At 36.3% G+C, this 20,299-nt stretch overlaps 1 protein-coding gene across 3 annotated transcripts in view; it reads right to left on the reverse strand.

The window, feature by feature from the left end:
• Positions 1-4,694: 4,694 nt before the first annotated feature.
• Positions 4,695-20,299, reverse strand: part of NETO1 (neuropilin and tolloid like 1) — a 74,831-nt gene continuing 59,226 nt past the window's right edge. The window contains exons 8-11 of one of the 3 annotated variants that reach the window (XM_027781753.2): positions 14,832-14,945; positions 11,925-12,483; positions 10,699-10,747; positions 4,695-9,472 (exon numbers count right to left, since the gene is read on the reverse strand). In XM_027781753.2, the coding sequence (XP_027637554.1) occupies positions 10,711-10,747; positions 11,925-12,483; positions 14,832-14,945 (710 nt within the window). In that variant the 3' untranslated portion in view covers positions 4,695-9,472; positions 10,699-10,710. Of the gene's footprint in view, positions 9,473-10,698; positions 10,772-11,924; positions 12,484-14,831; positions 14,946-20,299 lie in introns of all 3 variants that reach the window. The other 2 variants (XM_027781749.2, XM_005233865.3) reach the window with 2 other exon arrangements.

Below are 20,299 nucleotides of genomic sequence, written 5' to 3' on the forward strand. Positions count from 1 at the left end.
TATCCCAGGAAGGGTACAGCCCACCCAAGATCTTCCTGAAGCAAGATCCGGCTTTGAGACATTACATATCTTTGACTAACAGCTTTTAACATTCATTAAGAGTGATTGAAAGACATAAAACCCAGTAACAAAACAGAAATAAAGTAAGCATGGAGTTTCTTTAGTCATGATCTAGTAGAACAGATGTTTTCTAAGCATCATGACATTTTATCTGCATCTTTTTTTCCGCCAAAACAAAACATTACCAGCATCTTCAGAAACCAAACTGATAAATCTTTTTAATTTATGTTCATCATCATAGCAATTGAAATACATTTCGTAAGTCCAAGCATGAAATATTCTAGAAATGGATGAAAGCATTGCTTTGTATTTCTCTGTCCAGGTTCTTTGTGCAGTATCAGTCCAAATACTTGCAGCATTAGATTGGGCACAACGGCAGTTCTCAGCAATCTGATGACTGCTTATTGATGTCTGGGGACATATAAGCTCTTGTGTTCATAATGGAGTATCCATGTACCTGGGAGATAGGCATAATAAGTGATGGAAAGCATGCCATATTAGAAAACTGATTGCATATGTCAACATATGCAGCACAGTTTTACAAATTAATCTAGGTTAAACTCCACTATATGCATGAATGGAGGGAGGGGAGAGATTCATGACTTTTGTTCAAACTTGAGCTTCCTGCAAATTTTTAATCTACAATGTATTTCCTGTTGAAAACAGCAAAGGCAAAATGCTGTAATATTCTCATATCATGTTTATTGGATTTATGAATTTTATGAAACTTCAATAACAAGCTTGGGGGAGGCTTGCATAAGCATCAGCATTACATGTTGAGATTGAAAGCCTGTATCAGCACAGAATTCTCCCTAAACAATACATCACCCAAGCAGCAGATGTGCAGATAAGCATTACTATTATCATTAAAGAAAAAATTCTGGATTATGCTTTTGTTCTCCTTTGCTCCTTCACAACGCTTTTTATCATTTTAGACATCATCATATGAAAAAGGACAAATTCAAGCTCCTCAGAAGTAGCTCTACACTGTCTTTTCACTAAAAGGTCCTTTTCCAGGGTTCTGTGAATTGGGTACTTGAATATGACCTTATATTACATCATTGAATTTTGCCCCATTTTTCAAAAAATGCACTATGATTACAATACTGGCTAGATGCCATAGCTATGCAATGTTTTTCTAGGCTCAAAAGGAGTCCAATAGTGTAGTTCCTGTTTCTAAATGTTCTATAAAATAAGTAGAATAGAGGAAGGTGTTGGAACTGTCTGGCTAACACCTTTCAAAAGTATTTAGGAATGTAGAGTTCATAATTCTCAGAACTAGATGAAGCAAAAGTAACTAGAATGTTAGTAGACAACGCTTGATCCATGTCTAAAAACAATCCTTGTAAATTCATTACAGGATTTGCAAATTGTCCAATAGGAACAGAAGTGGCTCCACTCCGTGGTATGGCATAAAACTAGTTAGTTGGAAGTTTAGGGGTTTTTTTTTTCCCCTAACAGCAGAAGGATCCATGTGGCTATAGTACTGAGATTATTCTTAACATTGAGAAAATATATGAGCGATCTTCAGATGCAAAGATTTTCTTCTGATCCAGATGGTACTCATCACTGACAAAAGTCAGCTCCAAAGTGGTAACAGTTCCCAAAAGGCTTGAAGAGCTTTAAAATGTTAATAAATATCAGGGGAGAGTGGGATACAAAAATTTAGATCTTCAGAGCTTTATGTTCAAGCTAAATGTTTAAGCCATGATGTTCAACAAGAAATACTTCAGACAGATAGATATTTATCAATAAACATGTCTCAGAAATGCTAAAGAAAATCCAAACAATGACACAATGTATTTTAAATTAAATTAGCTACCCTGTTATTTCTACTATGACTGCTAAAATATAGACAGATACAGACAACATAGATAAATATTTAAGGCTTAACTAGACCAAGATCTCCGTTACCCACAAACTTCTATTATTACCATCATAGCTGGAGGTGGGATTTGCAGTGCTAACAAAAATGACAATAGGTCTCTCACAAAGAGCATCATCTCTGAGTAATCAATCAGCAACAGAGAGTGGTGAGGCCACCCTCACAGACTGGATGACAAGATCCCAATTCAGCAACTAGACAAGAGCCTCAATATGAAGTTTCCTAGTGACTTCATTGGATATTACACCCATGGTAAATAGTAGCTTGAAACTACAGGCCTTATAGTAAGGAAACCAAAGGAGATGTTAGGTTTTGCAGTATTTCAGGGTAGTATTTACTAGGTTCAGAATCAGACACCATACTTCTAAACACTTTCACTACCATCACCTACTTCTGTTGCTTCTTAAAGATTGCATTTAATACCTCCTATTTAAATATTTTGTTCATCATGATGCACAAGATTCTACAAAAAGGAGCCTGTGCAATGTCTCTTTGACTAAGTCTGAGCTAGAAGAACCACTAATTTTTTCAAACCACTAAAAATGTTCCCAAATGTTCCCTTTCTTCTCTCCATATACTCCAAACAGATGTGTGTTTAAAACTTTATGCTATATAAAGTTTATGTCCCTGTTGAGATTTCCGTAAAAGTTTATGCCTGGTAAGGTCTCTGTCTTTTGATCAAAGCCAGTTGAATAATAAAGTCTTAGAGAGCTCAAGTCATGCAGAGCTTCCGGATTACATTCCTATTTTTATTTTTATGCATCTTGAATCATTTTCCAGCAGGACATTAAGTCATTCAGCTAAAAGAGTAATATCTGAAAGCCTTTTTTAAAAAAGCTGTATCTTGTATATTATCACAGCAAATATTATTCCTTTTGATTCCCCACCAAGATAAGCTAATTGCAAAAGATTTGTTCATCCCATAGACATACAGAGTACAAAGTTTGCTTTACAAAAAGGGAAGAGGAGTAAACCCAAGAATTCTAGCTAAATTTAAGGAGAAGAATCACAGATTTGAAAACCCCAGCATATGTAACAATAATGTCACATTATCTTTGCCCTCTTCTGCTATTATCTGAAAGTTTTCCATGTTAATATAATTCTCTTTTTCAATCACCAATGTGATGGTGTTATTACTGGAGATATCATAGTTATATTATTTCTAATAATTTCAGATTTAAGTTATTGCTAGCCAGCTAACACTCAGTATTTCCCTACATTGGTGTAGACTTTCCACCAACACACTGAAAATTAACAAGATCCTTTATGTCACTAAAGTTACTCTCAAATGACAGCACAAGTCTCTGGGCCTGGATCTTTGCCATGCAACTTACAGTTGAAGAAAGTCCTCCTGAAGGAAAAGCTGTATTGTACTGTGTCATTACTAAAGAGGTGCCAGATACACTCAGAATATCAAAAAAAACCACCCCAAGGGTGTTTACTACACCAAAGCAGTCAGTAGATTATGGGACTAAAAAAGCTGGAAAGGAATTAAAAATTTCTTCCATTTGGCAAGAAAAATTGAAAATGCAGAGTCTTGGCTCTGAAAAAAAAGACAATTCCTTCTGGCCACAAAAATCAGTTGTATTTAAAATTTCTGTTCCCAAATAAAGGAAAACAGCTCCTTGTTACAGATTTTTAAATATTAGACTTATAATCTTAAACTGGTATACAAATATAAAATAATTCATATTTCTCAGTTGAACTCCATTTTATGATAATATAAATGGGGGCTTGGACTGGGTTTGTATAAGTAACCAAATGTTCAGCTGTTAGTCTTCTAACTATTAAAAATACTGTTGCTGCATTGATCATTGGAAAAATATGCCTTAGATTTCTGGTATTCTCTTTCATTGTCTTACTTCCTTTTCTAAATTACATAAGTCAGTTAAGCATGGAGCATTAAGTTTGCTTTGAATCACTGATTTGTCAAACAAAGGGAAAAAGCAGCTCACCTGTATTTTCACTGATGTTGAAAGCCCCTCTAGCACTAAGCAAGAAATGAGGAATGAAGCTCTCCTTCACCAATGTAAATTGTATTCATTTCTTCCCTAAAGATGGTGAAAGCCATTTGCTTCCAACAAACTGATTTTTCCTAATTAAAATTTTCACTGAACTCAGAAAAAAGCAGGACCTAGAGGGATGATGTGAGTAGAGCTTGAATCAGGCCCTGCAGTTTTATAAGCAATGAAGGTGTCTTCATTTACTGATGCAGTTGATACAGATGAACGGTTCATTTAACCAGATACATGTACTTAGGATCTCTGCAAAAATATTTTTTTTTTCTTTTTTTTACAATAGCTGCAGCAAGTGCCATGGATGCCTTTCACACCCAACTAAATTAAATGTTAAATAATCATTTTTCAATGAAGCCACTGTTTTAGAAATATTTGAGTGTGTTTACTGTGTCTCTCACTGGAGCTGAGGAGGACAGACTGAAGAACTGTGAACTTAAAAGGTCTAAGTAACTAAATATTGCAGAGCTGTCCACCGCATGCAGCAGCACAAGACTGCCCCATAGCCCAAGTGAGTCCTTCTCTGCCTACATTTATGCAAGCAGCTGTTAAGTCCTTCCAGATCCCTGAACAGAATCGGTACTCACAGTTGTGGTATCCTGCTCCCTGGAATAAAGAAGGATTGCACTTCAGTCTTCCCTCCTTATCTGAGAATGAAGAGATACAATTCTGCAGCACGGTGTTGGTGAGGCCTGCTACTTTGGTAATGAAATCTAACAATCTTGTCCTTTCCGTTTTTCATCATGGGCTGCTTAAATGGTCTCTCTACTCCTAGTTATGGTTTGTTGCTTGAAGGGGATGGCAGCTTCTCTTTTTTTCCCATAGTGACCAAGATGGCTTGATTGTGGATCAGCACGACTCCTTTTCCTGGGAAAGAAAATGGAGGGAAGCAGCAACTCCTGCTTCTCCTGGTAGCTGATGTTCTTACCTTGCTGATGGTAGCTCTGCCGCACCACTGGCAAGTGTTTGCCAGGCTATGCAGCTCAAACGTGTTTTAATAGGCATGTCAAGGAGGCTAGGACAGGGATTTATGTTGTGTGGAGGGGCATACTAATATAAATGCATCAGAGGAGAAAACATAGAAGCACTTGAAACAAAACTTGGCTTGACAATGGTGCAGGTGTCACTGGGAGAGAAAAAGGTGTGGAGGTGAGTTTCTCTTTGCAGCACATTGAAGTATGACTATAGTAGGAGTAGGCATGCCAACTCAGAGGTAGATGGCACAGACAACACTGATGCACAGTCACTAAAATACAAATCCAGCATCCCTAGTAAGCCCATATTCCAATCCATTCCAATGCATCTTCATAGCTTTTGTGGTGCTGCATAAATTAAAGGCAATTAAAATATACTGCAATCACATGTTTTCATTTTGCTGTTTACAGACAAGGTAAGCTTAAGATGGCTCTGAAGTGATAGATGGAAAAGAGCCAGGTGGATGCAAGGGTGACACAAGCTCAGTAAGCTGATAGGAATTCAGCATTTTCAGTGAATTTGGAGGAGGAAACAGAACTGAAGTCACTGTGGACAGAAATGAAAGGCAGCAGTGACAAAGATGTAAAATGATCATCAGAGTAAAGAGTGATAATGCTAAGGTAATGACGAGAAAGAGCAGTGGAGCCATGGGTCCAGAACGTCACATCAAATGTTGAGTCAGGAGTGAGGAGATAAGAGACTTCCAGATCAGATGCAGACTTCTGTGTTAAAAAGATTTTTGAATGATGCAGGTTTTGTCCTTTGTATCACTTAGCCCTTCAGCTCTGCTCCCTCAGCTGGAATATCTTTCTGGTAGCAAGGAGGTTGCACATGAAGTAGAAGACAAGAAAACAGAAAAGGCCAACTTCTTGTTTGCAAGACAGTGTTACATAAAGCACAGGTGTTAGGGGTGTCTTTTGGAGCTGGACACGGACAGTACATTTTTATTTGGTGGCTAAAGAACTTACATGTGCTAAATGTTTCTGTGAATTTGTGGATGGGTATGAGCAATAATCCTTCATACTCTTCTTCTAATTAGCATACACTTCTCTGTTTCTTTTGTCTGCCTTTTTTTTTTCTTTTTGTGCTAGCAGTTTCTTTTGGTCAGGCAACCTTTCTACTTTCTCTTAATTCCCTCCCATTGGTTACATTGTTGCTAGGTTCAGGAGAATATCTCCAGTATAAGAATGGAGAAAAATAGAAGGATAAGGTACTATAATTTCTCAGAGCTTTTTTTTTTTTTTCCTTTTTTTCTTTTTTTTTTTTTTCTTTTCTTCAAGCTATTTTTAGAATTAGGAAGATAGGAAAGATTTACACTGGAATGGTTTACAAAATGGACTTCCTGAGATTTTTAAATGATGCTGCAAAGAAGACTTGACAAACTGAAAAGGCCTTATTTCCTAGTGTGGAGAAAAATGGTTGTTCATACAATCATCTAAAAAGAAAAGCATATACATAACACTACACTCACGGGAAAAAGAACAAGAAAAAAGAAAAACTATGAACAATATGGCAATGCATTGTGATAATAAAATCTCATCTGAAAAAAATGAAAAAAAACCCATAAGCGTACTGGCAACATGGCTATACATCACACACATTGCACAAAAATCGCCTACTAACTACCATCTTAGTTTTAGTTTAAGGCAAACATGAGGTAAAATGCATGAAGCTAACAATACCAGCTCAGATAAGCCACAGTAATTTGCTATATTGTTATACAGAATACGTGTAGCTGTGTTATTTAACAAACTAAACCTTCTTTCCATAAAATGGAAAAGGTATAATAAATAGGTTAAATTTCACTTATAATTTGTGGTCAAATACTGGTTTTGAGTATTATCTCTATAGCTAATTGAACTTGGGTGAACTTGAAGTTGTTTGAACTAGCTTGTCTGTTTGAACTAGCTTGCTTGAAATGTTTTCTGTTTTTTAAAAAGTGGCTTCATAATAACACAAAATACTCATAGGAAAGGCAAACTGTTTTCAGCAGCAACTCTTTCTATTTTAATATTTTGAATTTTAGAGATCACATTAAGATATCTTACTGTTGTGTGATACCAACCAAAGTTATCTTTACCGTTTGCAGTATAGTGAACTAGGCTATTATTTACACTGACTATATACAGCATATAATTTCTTAAAATTAAATATTTCAGCTAGAATGTTTATTTGGGTTTGAGTTTGTTGTTGTTTAGTTTTTAATAGATAATTTTATAATTTGACCCTGTTCCCCCAGTATTCACATTTTCTCACACACTGGAGTTTTTGTTAAAGGTTATATCTAGCTACTAGACAACATGTTTCTTAAGGAGTTTCCAAGATCAAGTAAGCATTAGCATTGTCACTTTGTTTGACATGCTTTATTTACACAGATTTTTATGTTTCTCACTCATTTTCCCTGATGCAATTAGTGTTTTAAGAAAGGATGTGCATGCCACATAGTTATTAATAGCCATGTCTTCACCATTTACATTCTCTCAGTCAACACTTTCACTGGAAATATCATAAAAATGGATTTCATTGTGTGCTTGTCTAGGAGGGACTAGACCAACTCTATGCTTCAGTGAGTTTTAGGCACTTAAATATGTAGCAACTTTAAAATCCAAGGCTTCAGCATTTTTCTAGGTGACCAATATAATTCATTTGAAGCTAAATTTACATATTCAGAGTTCTCATATATATATTTTTATACACTATCTCCATTAGGAAATATTTATAAATATACATAAATGTGTGTGCATGTATATGCATTTCTTTCAGCAAGCCTTTCATTCTTCCTTGATTTTATAATGGATGCATGGATGTGGCAAATATCTTAACATGATATACTGAAGAAAAGATCATGAAATAGGACTTGGAATGATTAAGGAAAAAAAAATGGTAAAGTATATGGACTTGGAAAGAGATACTGATCTGGAAATGAACTATTAGTGCATGCTAAAAATCCATGTAACAGCACTGACTCAATGAATTTCGATGACTGCAGAAGACAGAAGACTGGTTTTTGCAGCTAATATGTGATAACAAATTAAGTTCAAATCAAATTATGTAAACCACATTGCAAATATACTGTACATAAAAGGAGGAAAATATCTGAAACCTTTCTTCTTCTCATGTCATTCCTAAATCAAATTTGTAGAAATTGTTTTGTAGAAATCAGATTTCCTATATTTTTAATTATGTAAATTATATACTACGTATTTCAATCAACAGCTGATATAGATCACCTTATTTTTTATGTCAGTCTCTCAGGTTTTCTCTTTTGCCATCTATATATGCTTTGGGAAGATACATGGAATTCTTCCCACTTTTTCAATATAACCAGTACAATTTATATACAGAAAAACCTAACAACCATGAACAACACAGCATGTTTAAGAAGGAACTGGAATTTGTTTAGAAACAGAATTTGGGAAGATAACACTTTAAATAGATAATGAATCTATGATTTTATGCATTTTTATTGAGTTGTTAAATGAGGGGGTTTTCAACTTTACATAATTGTGGCTTTTCCACTTACAATAATTCCTTACTAACTTAACCTCTCGGGTTTGATTTTGGTGTTGGTTACTCATGTTTATAGCTTGAATTATGAATGTAATTTTATCTTGCATAAGGAAGTTGTTTGTATTTCTATCTCTAAAACTGGAGCCCAGCCATAACATTTGTATACCTGAAAAAAATCTGCTGCTCTACTATACTGAAGCAAACTTCCTAATAATTGCCATGGAAATAAACTAGTTACAAGTACAGAATTGAACAAAAAGTTTACCATAAACCTTTTAATTGGGTTTAGGTGATCAACTTTATGTGTTATGAATTCATTTAGATCTTAAAAAAATAGTGTATTTTGCTTTTAAATAAGTGAGGGGCGAGAGACAGCTGATTCTGCGATGTATCAGGGTTTCAAGTTCCTAGAAGCTACATTTTGAGCTTAATCTTCCAAATTACACAAGGTTTGATAATTTGGTAAAAGAAAACGTTGCCATTAAACTCAAGGTAAGAAATTATTATACATCATTTTATGTATCTTTATATAAAAAGTTACAAGTAGCAAGCATATGACACAGAAATGGAATAGTAACAGCAATAATTGTGAATGCATGCTTTTTACAATGCATCTAACAAAGGGATTTTTGCCAACTCAAATATTCAGTAACATACATGCAGATTATTTTCTTAATGTCAAATTCAGTCATATTGCTAGATGCTTATCCAACAAACATTTCTATTGAAGTGATTATGAATGGCTAAATACCTGATTTCAATAAATTGTTCCTGAAATTGGGAATTTAACTTGCAACGAAAAGAAGAGAGAAAAAAGAAAAAGAGAAATGACCGATAAGCATAATAACCAAAGTCTTATTGCCTTCTAGTAATTTTACTTAACACTGCTTGCTGAATTTTGTCATGATATGAGAATAGTTGGTCAGAGGGTCCATAAAACCTCTAGCTGGTGTTTCCAAGGACGATAGTTTCATATTTCATTGTAGCATGTTCAAAATCACCCAGGAGCGCACTATTCTCAAGCAGTCTATATAATGAAAACAATGTACATATAACAAAATTTCAATGTAAATCTTTTCCACATATCACACAACATACAAGTAAATAACAGACATAAACCATATCAACTGAAATAAAACTAAGATTAGAAAAAGAAGAAAAAAGGGGGAGTCTTGGTTATGAGCTAATTTCTTCAAGTTTGCAGCAAATCTCCAAACATATTTAAAAACTAAGGAGCACTTGGTGGCCAGCAACCAAATTACAAATGAAACATGCTATTGTGCAATGGGAATATCTTGCTAAGGAAGTAAGATAAGTCTGTACTTTTTGGGTTTGGATAAAGGCAATGAAATGAAATTAGAAAGATGTCCACTGTCTTTCAGACAGCTGAAATAATTCACTAGAGATTCTTCCATTCAGAGTTCGTATGACTGCATGAGTAGTTGTCTGAAAACAGTTAAAATATGTTCTCTCTATAAGGAAAAATAAAGAAAAATATTTACCTAAACTATCTAGAAGCAACAAAAGCATTAGTGAATTCTTTCCCAGTAAAATTGCTGTATACATATATACACACACATATAAACATGAATATACACATAACTATGCTTTTATATATATATACACATATACATATAAAATTTAACAGACTAGCAGCTATCTATAACTTCATTATAAACATCTGAAATTAAGTTTATTGAGATTAAGTGTTGATGACAAATTATATAAAATGAAACGCCTAAGAAAAGACTCAAAAAAGGAAGTCTAATTTGCAAACATTAACAGTAGAACTACTCCAAACTTGTCAGTACTACCACATACCCTTCCCCCAACATTTCACAAGGTTGAATGAATAAAATTATCTGAAAACAGATAGTTCATATTCCTGCCTTGGGTTAGATTGCCAAGTTTTGCATACTGTTTCATATGCTGGGACTCTAATTTTTGTTTTCATAAATAAAAATTAAATGAAACACCAGAGCCATGCAAAGCATCTGTCTTTATAATGTGTTTGGAATCGAGATTATATTTAGCTAGGGGATAATTATAGTGCTGTCAAGAATAAGGAATTAATAGATTTTACTTAGTTCACAATGCTAAACTGGTCATCTGTCTTTCAGTGTTCTCAGTATTCAAACCTGGCTTTCTCCATACAAGCTGACATATAACTTGAGAACTAACATGCATTATAGCAATATAACATCTAAAATAGAAAGCAAGAGATGGTTCAATTGTTGCATTATGTTTACTTACCTCGTTTGTGTCTTAGACCCTAGTTGTGTTGTACTCAGACTCATGTTTGCTTAGAGACCCAATGAGGCAGAACCTGGAATGTTATGGCTATTTCATTCAAAATAATAATGTTTGCATAGAAAAAAAGAAATATATGCACATAGATACTTAATAAACAGTACATCCTTGATAATCTAATCAACATTCATGAAGTAATTTACACTGGCATGCAATTAGATTAAAATAAACAAATAACTTATTTTTTAAGAGACAGCAATATCTTAATGTGTAAAGAAAATGTGGAGGGTATGTAAACAGTCACAAGGAGTGCATAAATAACACATGAGAGAGGAAACAAATATATATTTAAAGTTTCTGTGTTCTTCTTTAAATAAATTTTCATAAATGTTTTTGCTTTTTCTTTTACTTGTAAACTTTTAATCATTCATATTTACAGTCATTCAAAGTGCGATATACAGTAGAAATATCTCTTTTATTAAAAATATCATGCTTGACTCCTTTTTTATTGATTAGAAAGATTCCTTTTAACTGCATTTTTCTATGTAAATATATGGGTAATCTCTATTCACTATGCTATCTTATGTTCTAATTGAGATACATATATATAGATGTGTTAATAATAGCCAAGATGCTGTGTTTAATAATGAAACAGATACAGTAAAGTTTTTCAAATATTGTCATTCATTATATAAAATATAATGTTTCATGAGAAAAGTAGTTTTCTTACCCCAGGATTGTGTTTCTCATTATTATGCCATGCATCAAAATGGATACATGTATTTTATATTTATTAATGTGTTGATTTAGAGGTGCTAGACCAACAGTAGATGATACTCAAGGCCACCTCAGTTGCAAGGAAACCACATGTATGTGATTCTTTCAAAAACTAGATTCACATAAAATCTTTGGTATTTAAAATTTGTACCTTTTCTCTGTTGACCTATATGTGTGTGTATGTGGGTATGTGTAAAATAGTAAAAGAAAAAAAAAATATATAGTAGAAAGGTAAGACTGAGATACAAGATCCCTCAGGAAACAGAAGCAGAGATAAGAGAAAGAGAGACAGGAAGAGAGAGATAATATAATGGTATGTGCCATCAGGAAACAGAAATTTAAACAATAAATAAAGAAGAAAGAAAATGTGTCTTTACTGAATAAAGAGTGAATATGTTTGGGCAATCAGGTCCTTACACAATAGTCTTCATCAAAAATCTATTGATACTGACCGCTGAACAGCTTTATCATGTCTGGACAGCCTGTGGCTTGTGGTCGGTACCTCTTCAATTTCGTCTATCTCACACGCATCTGCAGCATCTTGTGAGTAGCTATGCTTCATGACAAGGATATTTCTCCTGTTCATGGGCTGAATGAGTGGTTTTACAGGCTGGGGTTGTATTTCTGTCAAGACAGAAGCATCTCTTGTGCTGAGGTTACTACGGCTGCCCTTAATGCTAGACACTTGTGATCCACAGTGATGGTCATGAATGCATTTTGAAGATGATCTCCGCAGTTTATGATAATTTTCAAAGTCATCTGCAACGTCAGCAAGGTCAGCTGTAGGCCCTGTCCCTCTGAGGGTGCATAACTCATAATGAGGAGGCTCAAACACCTCCTGGAACACAGTTTGATCAAAGTCTGTTTTCCTTTGGACAAATTTTTTACGAGGCTGCTTTATCTGTACTATAACAGAGATAACAATGAGGATGATCACAATGCAAGAAGTCACCCCAATTATAGTCCCACTGGTATTGGTAAGTTGGTCCAATAGGTTAGCTTTTCTTTTTTCTGTGTGACAGGAGAAAAAAACAAAAACAAACAAAAAAAACCACACACAAAAAGAAAAAAACAAAAACAAACACCAAAAAAACAACATTAATTGCAGTTCAAGAATAAACCCGACCGTGATCGGTTCACAGATTACTGCAAAGCTGAGCCTTGTCTATGAGTTCACTTAATCAATTTCACTGACAGAAAGAAAAAAGGAAGAAATCCAGTATTCCTGAAAGCCAAGTAAGCAACACACAGGTCTTCTGTGTACCTATTCATTTGGAAAGTGATATATTCAGGTTATATTACAAGCTTCATGAGATCAAAGAATTATTTGCATTTTTTAGAAAAAGCAACCACCATAACAAGCAGATGGCTTTAGTGTCACCTCTGAACTCTATTTGCCTGCTAAAGCCCCTAAGACTGTTACAGATGTTCTCTTCATTATTTTCTGTCTTTTCCAGTAAATACATGCAACTAGGATATTAGGACCAATGAAAGAGCAGGACTTTACAGGATTTAAAAAGAAATTCTCCTCAGTATTGGGAACTTCAGTGAAGTCCTAATATTTATGAGCTGCCTGGGACTGTTGACAGTGTTCAATGAAAAATCTAAGTCAGGAGAAAATAGAAAAGTTATTCAAACTGAGGCTTTAGAAAGGAAAAAAAGATGTGTGCAAGTTATTCCTTTTGTTCCTGACCTATTCATTACCGCAACTTTTCTAAATACCCATAAAAATCCAGAAGCTGATCCTACCCACTATCCTTTACTTAGGGTCTTGTAGGAAGTTAGCCAGAAAATTCAGCATTTGAATTAAGAAAAACAGAAAATATACAGTAAAATAATAAAAAGAAAACCAGTTTTGTCCTATTGCTGTATTTATTTCTCTGTGATTTGCTTTCAGCTGGCTGCAGACACATGAGATGGTGACTGAACCTTGTGGAAATGCAAGCTGAAAGCACATCAGTCTCTCACAGGCATAGCAAGACTTGACAACTATAATTAAGTTTCAACACCCAGTTTCATGTAATTTTTCCTGGCAACCTAAAACATATCAAAGGGCTTAATAAAAAGCCTTTGAAATGAAAGTTATTGGCACCAAAACAATAACATCCATCTCTATAATCTAGATACCAAAGATTAAATTTTCAGTACTCCCCATTGCCTACTCTTGTAGATTCACCTGGGGTTTCTCTGACTGACACAGACTCTGGGGAAGTAGTAGAGTTAGAAAAAACAATACAGCAGCAAAAAAACCCTTTTGCTAGAATCAGCAAAACTCCTTCTAGTCAGAAAAACAAGAGAGGATAAATGCACAACACCCAATAGAAAAGTACTTGGCAAATGAAAGATGAAAATCATTCTGGAAATTAAAGAATGAGTAAAGAATGAGGTAAGTTTTCTGGTTTTCTCTGTGCTGAAGAAGTAGAGAACAGATAATTATTTCCCAATCATATGTTTAGTTTCTTTGAAGAATATTATGCCATGCCACAGTTTTGCTCTGTTCTCTTGTAGTAAGTTTTCATTTGTGTTTTATCCTATTGCACTGCTTGTCAGGATTTTACAGGCTTCAGCAGACTTATGGGTTGACTGCTAATCCACCTCATTCTGATTTTTTTCTTGATTGGTTACTAAATTTGGCATATCCTATGTTTCCAGGAAAAAATCTGCATTAACGGGGGTGGGGGGAAGCACTCTCCCGAGCCTACGATGTAAGTTACTTACATTCTTTTCCCTGAAGACAACACAGATGGTGATTTTTTTTTTTTTCCAGAAACACAGAGGAATATTTAGAAACCATTGTCAGCACCTGGTTGGGAACATTAGCCCCTACCTACAAACTAGACATTATGCCTGATTTCCTATTTGTTCCTTGCTCTTCAATTTCACTTGATTATAGGTAATTTAGTTGTTTTCCTACAGCATTAATTCCACTTCACCTGGGCTTTTTAGTCTACCTGGGCTCTTATGGACATTGCATGCAGCTGAAAGACACCTGCTACCCATATGTTACTCCACAACAAAGGTAACTATGACAAAAGAACCAAAATACAACTTCCAATTACAATTTAGATTGTACAGGAAACAGAGACCAAGTGATCACAGAGCTAGCCAGTAAGACATAACCAGCCAGAAGGACGTAACCAACACAGATCAACACCAAGCAAAACAAATGCAAACACTGAAAGTAAAATCCATCAGTATTTTCATGTCTCTTCATTTTTTCTATTACTTGATGTATGCTCTCCGTGAATTACTTTTTCTAAGCTTTGACCCATCTGGCACATATTTAAGAATAAACTACAGATAATATTCTGTATCACATGCAGTCTAAATGACTTGACATTTTCAGTTGTACACATTACCTTTGCAGTGGTTTTCATCCCAAGGATACACACAATTCTGGAGTCCGTTGCAGACCAATGTATTATTAATACACATATTACTGTGGCAAAAGAATGTGTTGGCTTCACAAGGGGCTAAAAACAAGAGAGAAAAAACTGGCATTAAGTAGTAAATCATGTAGCTTTCTGCAACACACACATCTAGGAGTGATCATGTAACCTGTAAAAGGAAAAAGCTATACAACACAGGTTCCTTGAGTATAATATTTAACATGTAGCATTGAGAGCACTCAAGTCACACACTGTCTATTATTCTGTGGCAAGAGATTTTCAGTTCTTTCTGAGAAAGATGGACTCTCCCAAAGCCTGATTCTCATGGCTGTAATGGGTTAGCCCCCCATACACTGCCTGGGGGTCATTGATGTGTTATTACATGTTTTAGCCGCAGATCCAAAACACAGAACCCTATGGGCTGCTATGAAAAAAATTAACTGTATCCCAGCCAGATCCAGTGTATGGGAAATACTTTAAAGTTTATCGTTGAAACTCCAATTTTATAAGAAAACTCCTGTGACTCAAAGAAGATATGTACTTTAGTGCCCATGTCAACAGTGACTGAACATTTATACACAGAGTATAAAATTATTTTTAGAACCTTATGTTCACAAGAAAGACTACAGTAAAGAAGTGCCCCTTTGATCACAAGTGTGATGATTAAAAAAAGCAAGTCTTCAGTGTCTCTGAAACCCATGATCTAGGAGAATCATTCAGATTAAAGCTGCGGGATGAAGGCTTTACTGAAGGCCTTATCTTATTACTGTAAAAAAGCAGCTTGGAAGCCATCAGAAGGAACTGTACACATTGCTAAACTGTGCTACTTACTCAAGTGTTGGGAGATCATTATGTGTTAGGGTTGTAAAGTTACTACTCCAAAATTATGTAACATAGTAAAGATAAATTACTCCTCATAATTCCATTATTAAAACCAAACCAGATCTTTGTCCATTTAGAAAAAGAGCTACAAACTTTTATCAGTGTTAAAACAGTTAAACCTGAACTCTTTGTGTATTTTTTTAGCTCAAACAACCCAAAAGCATTATTATAATTATTTTTAAGGGAAAGGTAAAAAATAACTCTTAAAGAAAGACCTTTAACTAATCAGAAAGGAGTTATGACGCTCACATTATTGATGCTTTGAATTTGATGCTTCACGGCTATTTTCTCCTCTGCGACTTTAAAAGTAGTTCCTGTGACAACATATATGCATAGCACAGAGACTGGCTCAGAGGAGAAATTTGTTGCAGTGTTTTGCTAAGAACAGTACAAAGGATTTATATAGTAAGACTTAATGACCCCATATATCATGTTAAGAAATCCACTTCTCAATAAACACTTAAGTTCAGATATCCATAACTGACTACAACGGCTTCTTCAGAGCAGTTACGGTCTGTTAAACAAATAATAAATGTCATCAAAAGTTTTTCACACACCCAAATATGCAACCATCAACTTGGATATAACAGTATACATATACTGTGTCTTTCAGCCAACTCAGAATTCTGACTGTTCAGCCACACTGGTTCTGCCCACTGTTCAATCTTTGGAAAGATCTGGTATGCCATCTCCTAAGCTGCAGTGACCCTGGTCAGGTGTTAAATTTGTTACAGGGAGGATTTTACTTTAAACTGGACAGAAAGAACTGAACAGCACACATGCGTATTAGCAAGGGAGGGTGTTTTAGGACAGTCCTTATCTATCTGTTGCTGTCATCTGGGGACAGTGAGGGCTGAGCCTGGAGGATACTGTGTCACATCATGATGTGACACATCATATAGGGAGCCCATTAGAGGCACTATCACCCTTTCACATGCTAGCTACAATCTGTTTCTGGCAAGGTGAGCAGCTTTTGGAACTGGGTCTTTCCAACACACAGAAAGAGTCTCACTGCCTGCTCTGAAGAAAAATGTGAAACAGAGAGGGAGAAAATTTATGAAAGGGTCACCTACGAAGACCTAGGCAGCCACACATTCAAAATACATGATAATAATTAGAAAGTGCAGAAGAAAAGAAGACCCAAATGACAAATGGAGAAAGCACAGGGAGTGACAGGAGAACAAGGGGAAAAAAAAAGAAGTCCGAGATTAGGAAAGTTTATGCTAATAAAGCCATAAAGAAGAAGAAAAAAACCCGAACAAAACCACCAAAAAAACCAGAAAACATGCAGAGTGCCATGAAAGGCTTTAGAAGTAAACTGCTGATGACAGACTGCTGTGTTTGAGCAGGCAGACCTCCTAGATGTCTATGACTTGCTCTTGCCACTTTAAAACCGGTCTGATTTAACCCTGAACACAACAGCAAAGAAAGGATTAATAGTGGAAAAACAACCCCCAAAAGAGAACAATTTAAGGGAGGGAAGGACAGTTGTGCAAGGCAGAAGTAAAGGAATTCAGAAGTATAGTGACAGAAGTCAAAAAGGAGAACTAGAGGAAGGTAGTAAAGGAAGTGAAAGGAAGAGGAAGAAAGAGAGAACTGTATATCAGAAACAGATGACACTTAAGACATTCTGCACAGAAAGGAATGACAAGATATTTTATAGCAAATGAAAAATATTAGGAAATGTTTCAGAAATAACAGAAAAAATAGAGCAGTACAAAAGACATTTTCTGCAGATATAAGAAGGGATTATTATGCAAAGTGATGGCAGGGAGTTCTGGAAATGAAAGGCAAGAAAAAGGAAGAAAAAAGAAAATCTAAGTTTCTCTAAATTGTGCTGTTAAACTATGGAGGAAGGAGATGTATGTGAATAAACATCAAAACTTACATGAATAGCAAGGCAGAGCAATTTCAGATTAAGAACAGCAAACTTAGCATGAGAAACCCCCAAATGTAAGATTCCTAAACCTAATGACAAACAGCCTCATCTTGTTCATGTTTATAAAATTAGTATAGTCAGGTCCTCCCTGTGGTCCCTTGAACCTGGAGCGATTAAGCTGGACAAGAAATCAATATATTTTTCCCATTCTAATGAGGGCTTTTAGCTGGAACGAATGAAAGCATCAAGGGAAGCCGAAAACTTGTCAGTCCCATTGCACATTGGAGGAATTAGGTTTTTTGCCCTTGAAAAGACATATCTTGGGATGCTGCATCTAGGACATTCTACTAATTTTAAAAAAGTTAAATTAATTGGTAGTAAACAGGATTCTTTTACAGCAAGGTGGATCTGGTCCTGATGCTTCCCTGAACTTGTTACCCAGGTGGGCATGGAATCAAGCAGAAAAGGTATGTGACAGCAGCGCTTGATAGCTTAATTTTTGAATGTCATCTGCGACAATGCCTCAATACATTAACATTTTAACCTGAGGAAAGGCTGTGGATGTTTTCACAAAAGGAAGCTACTGCTGTCCTTAGCTTCAACTAGATAGAGCAGCACAGGTCTCTCCACCCCACCCAGCAGAAGACCTGTGTTGTCAGTCTGTGGTCTTCCCTAAGACTACACAAATGTCCTTTATATGAGAGAGCAGCAGGAATGTTCAGAGCTCTGCCTTGGATGGAGCAAGGAGCCAAATGAAAGTTTTTGAGTCAGGATTAGTGGGCAGCCCAGTGTTGGCTGACAGCTATCGATATTGTAGTTGCTGTCTGTCTGCTACAGACTACCTGATCAAGGAGTAGAAGTAGATGAAGCCTTCTTCAGGCAGCTGGAAGAAGCCTCATGTTTGCAGGCTCTGGTCCTTATAGGGGGGTTTCACCACCTCATTTAACCACCTGATATCTGTGAAGGGCAACACACAGGGCACAAGCAATCCAGGAGGTTTCCAGAATGAACTAATGATAATTTCCTGATACAGATAATCAAGGAGCTGATGAGGGGAGCTCTGCTGGGCCTCATAATTTTATAAATAAGGAAAAATGAGTCAGGGATGTGAATGTCAGGTACAGCCCTGGCTGCAGTGATCATGAGATGGTGGAGTTCAGGATGCTGCAAAGAGGGAATAAAGCAAAAAGCAGGATCACAACTCTGGGCCTCAGGAGAGCAAAATTTCACTGTTGAGGAGTCTGCTTGCAAGAATGGCATGGGGGGTGGTCCGAGAAAGATAAGGGTTGCAGAAGAATTGGTTGATTCTGTAAGTTGCTTTCTCTAAGCTCTATATCTGTCTATCTGAACAAGCAGAAAATCAAGTGAAGGCAGCAGATAGCCTGCACAAATGAACAGTGAGCTCCTGACTAAGCTCAAACGTAAACAAGACACATAGAAAGTTCAGATGACTCCAGTAAAAATACAGGGGCACTGACCAAAGATGCAGTGATACACTCAGGAAAGCTGAAGCCCACCTAGAGTTGAATCTGGTGAGGGCTGTCAAGGGCAACAAAAAGGACTTCTACAGGTTTGTCAGCTGCCAAAGTAAGATGGGGGAAAATGTGAGTGTGAGGCTGACTGAGGCAGGGGACTTTGTGACAAAGGACATGGAAAAGGCTGAGCTACTGAATGCCTTCTTCTCCATCTTTTTTTTGGTGGGATTTGCCTTTTGGAGTTCCAAGCACTTGAGATGAGAGAGAAAGACTAGAGCAGGGAAGACTTACCCTCAGTGGAAGAGGAACAGGTTAGGGAATATTTAAACAAACACGACAGACAGACATGAGCCCTGATACAATACCCCAAGTAGTTGTCTCATGTCATTGCAAGGCTACTCACGATTATCTCTGAAAGGTCATGATGATTAGGGGAGGTTTCTGAGGACTGGAAGAAAGCTAAATGTCCCCCCATCCTAAAGAAAAGCAAGGAGAATCCTGAGATCTAAGGTTCAGTCAGCCTCATCTTGATCCCTCAAAAGGTGACAGAGGAAATAATCCTGAAAACCATTTCCAAACATATGTAGGACAAGAAGAGTGTTGTCTGCATGGACTTATGAAAGGGAAACTATGCTTGACCAACATGACAGCCTTCTACAATTAGATTACTATCTTGGTGAGTGAGGAGAGAGCAGTAGATGTTATGTTTCTTTACTTTAAACCCTGTTTCCCATAGCAGCCTCATAAATAAACTGGTGGATATGCGCTAGATACAGACAATGAGTCGGGCTGAAACTAGCTGAACTGCCAAGCTCAAGAAGTTCTGTTAAGTAGCATGAAGTCAAGCTGGAGGCCATTCACTAGTGATATACCCTAGGGGTCAGTACTGAGGCCAATACTCTTTAACCTCTTCATTAATATATTGGATGATGGGACAGTGTATCCTCAGCAAGTTCACAGGCAGTGCAAAACTGGGAGGACTTATTGATGGACCAAGTGGTTGGGCAGCTGTGCAGATGGGTCTTGGCAGGATGAAGAAACAGGAACTTCAAACAGATCAACAAAAAGAAATGCAAAGTCCTGTGTCTGGGGAGGAATAACCTCATGTACCAGTACATGCTGGGGACTGACCATCTGGAAAGCAAGTTAGCAGAAAAGGTGCTGGTGCACACAATAAGTTGACCACAAGCTAGCAATGTACC

Source organism: Falco peregrinus, chromosome 3 (genome assembly GCF_023634155.1).
Source record: "Falco peregrinus isolate bFalPer1 chromosome 3, bFalPer1.pri, whole genome shotgun sequence".
Taxonomy (NCBI): domain Eukaryota; kingdom Metazoa; phylum Chordata; class Aves; order Falconiformes; family Falconidae; genus Falco; species Falco peregrinus.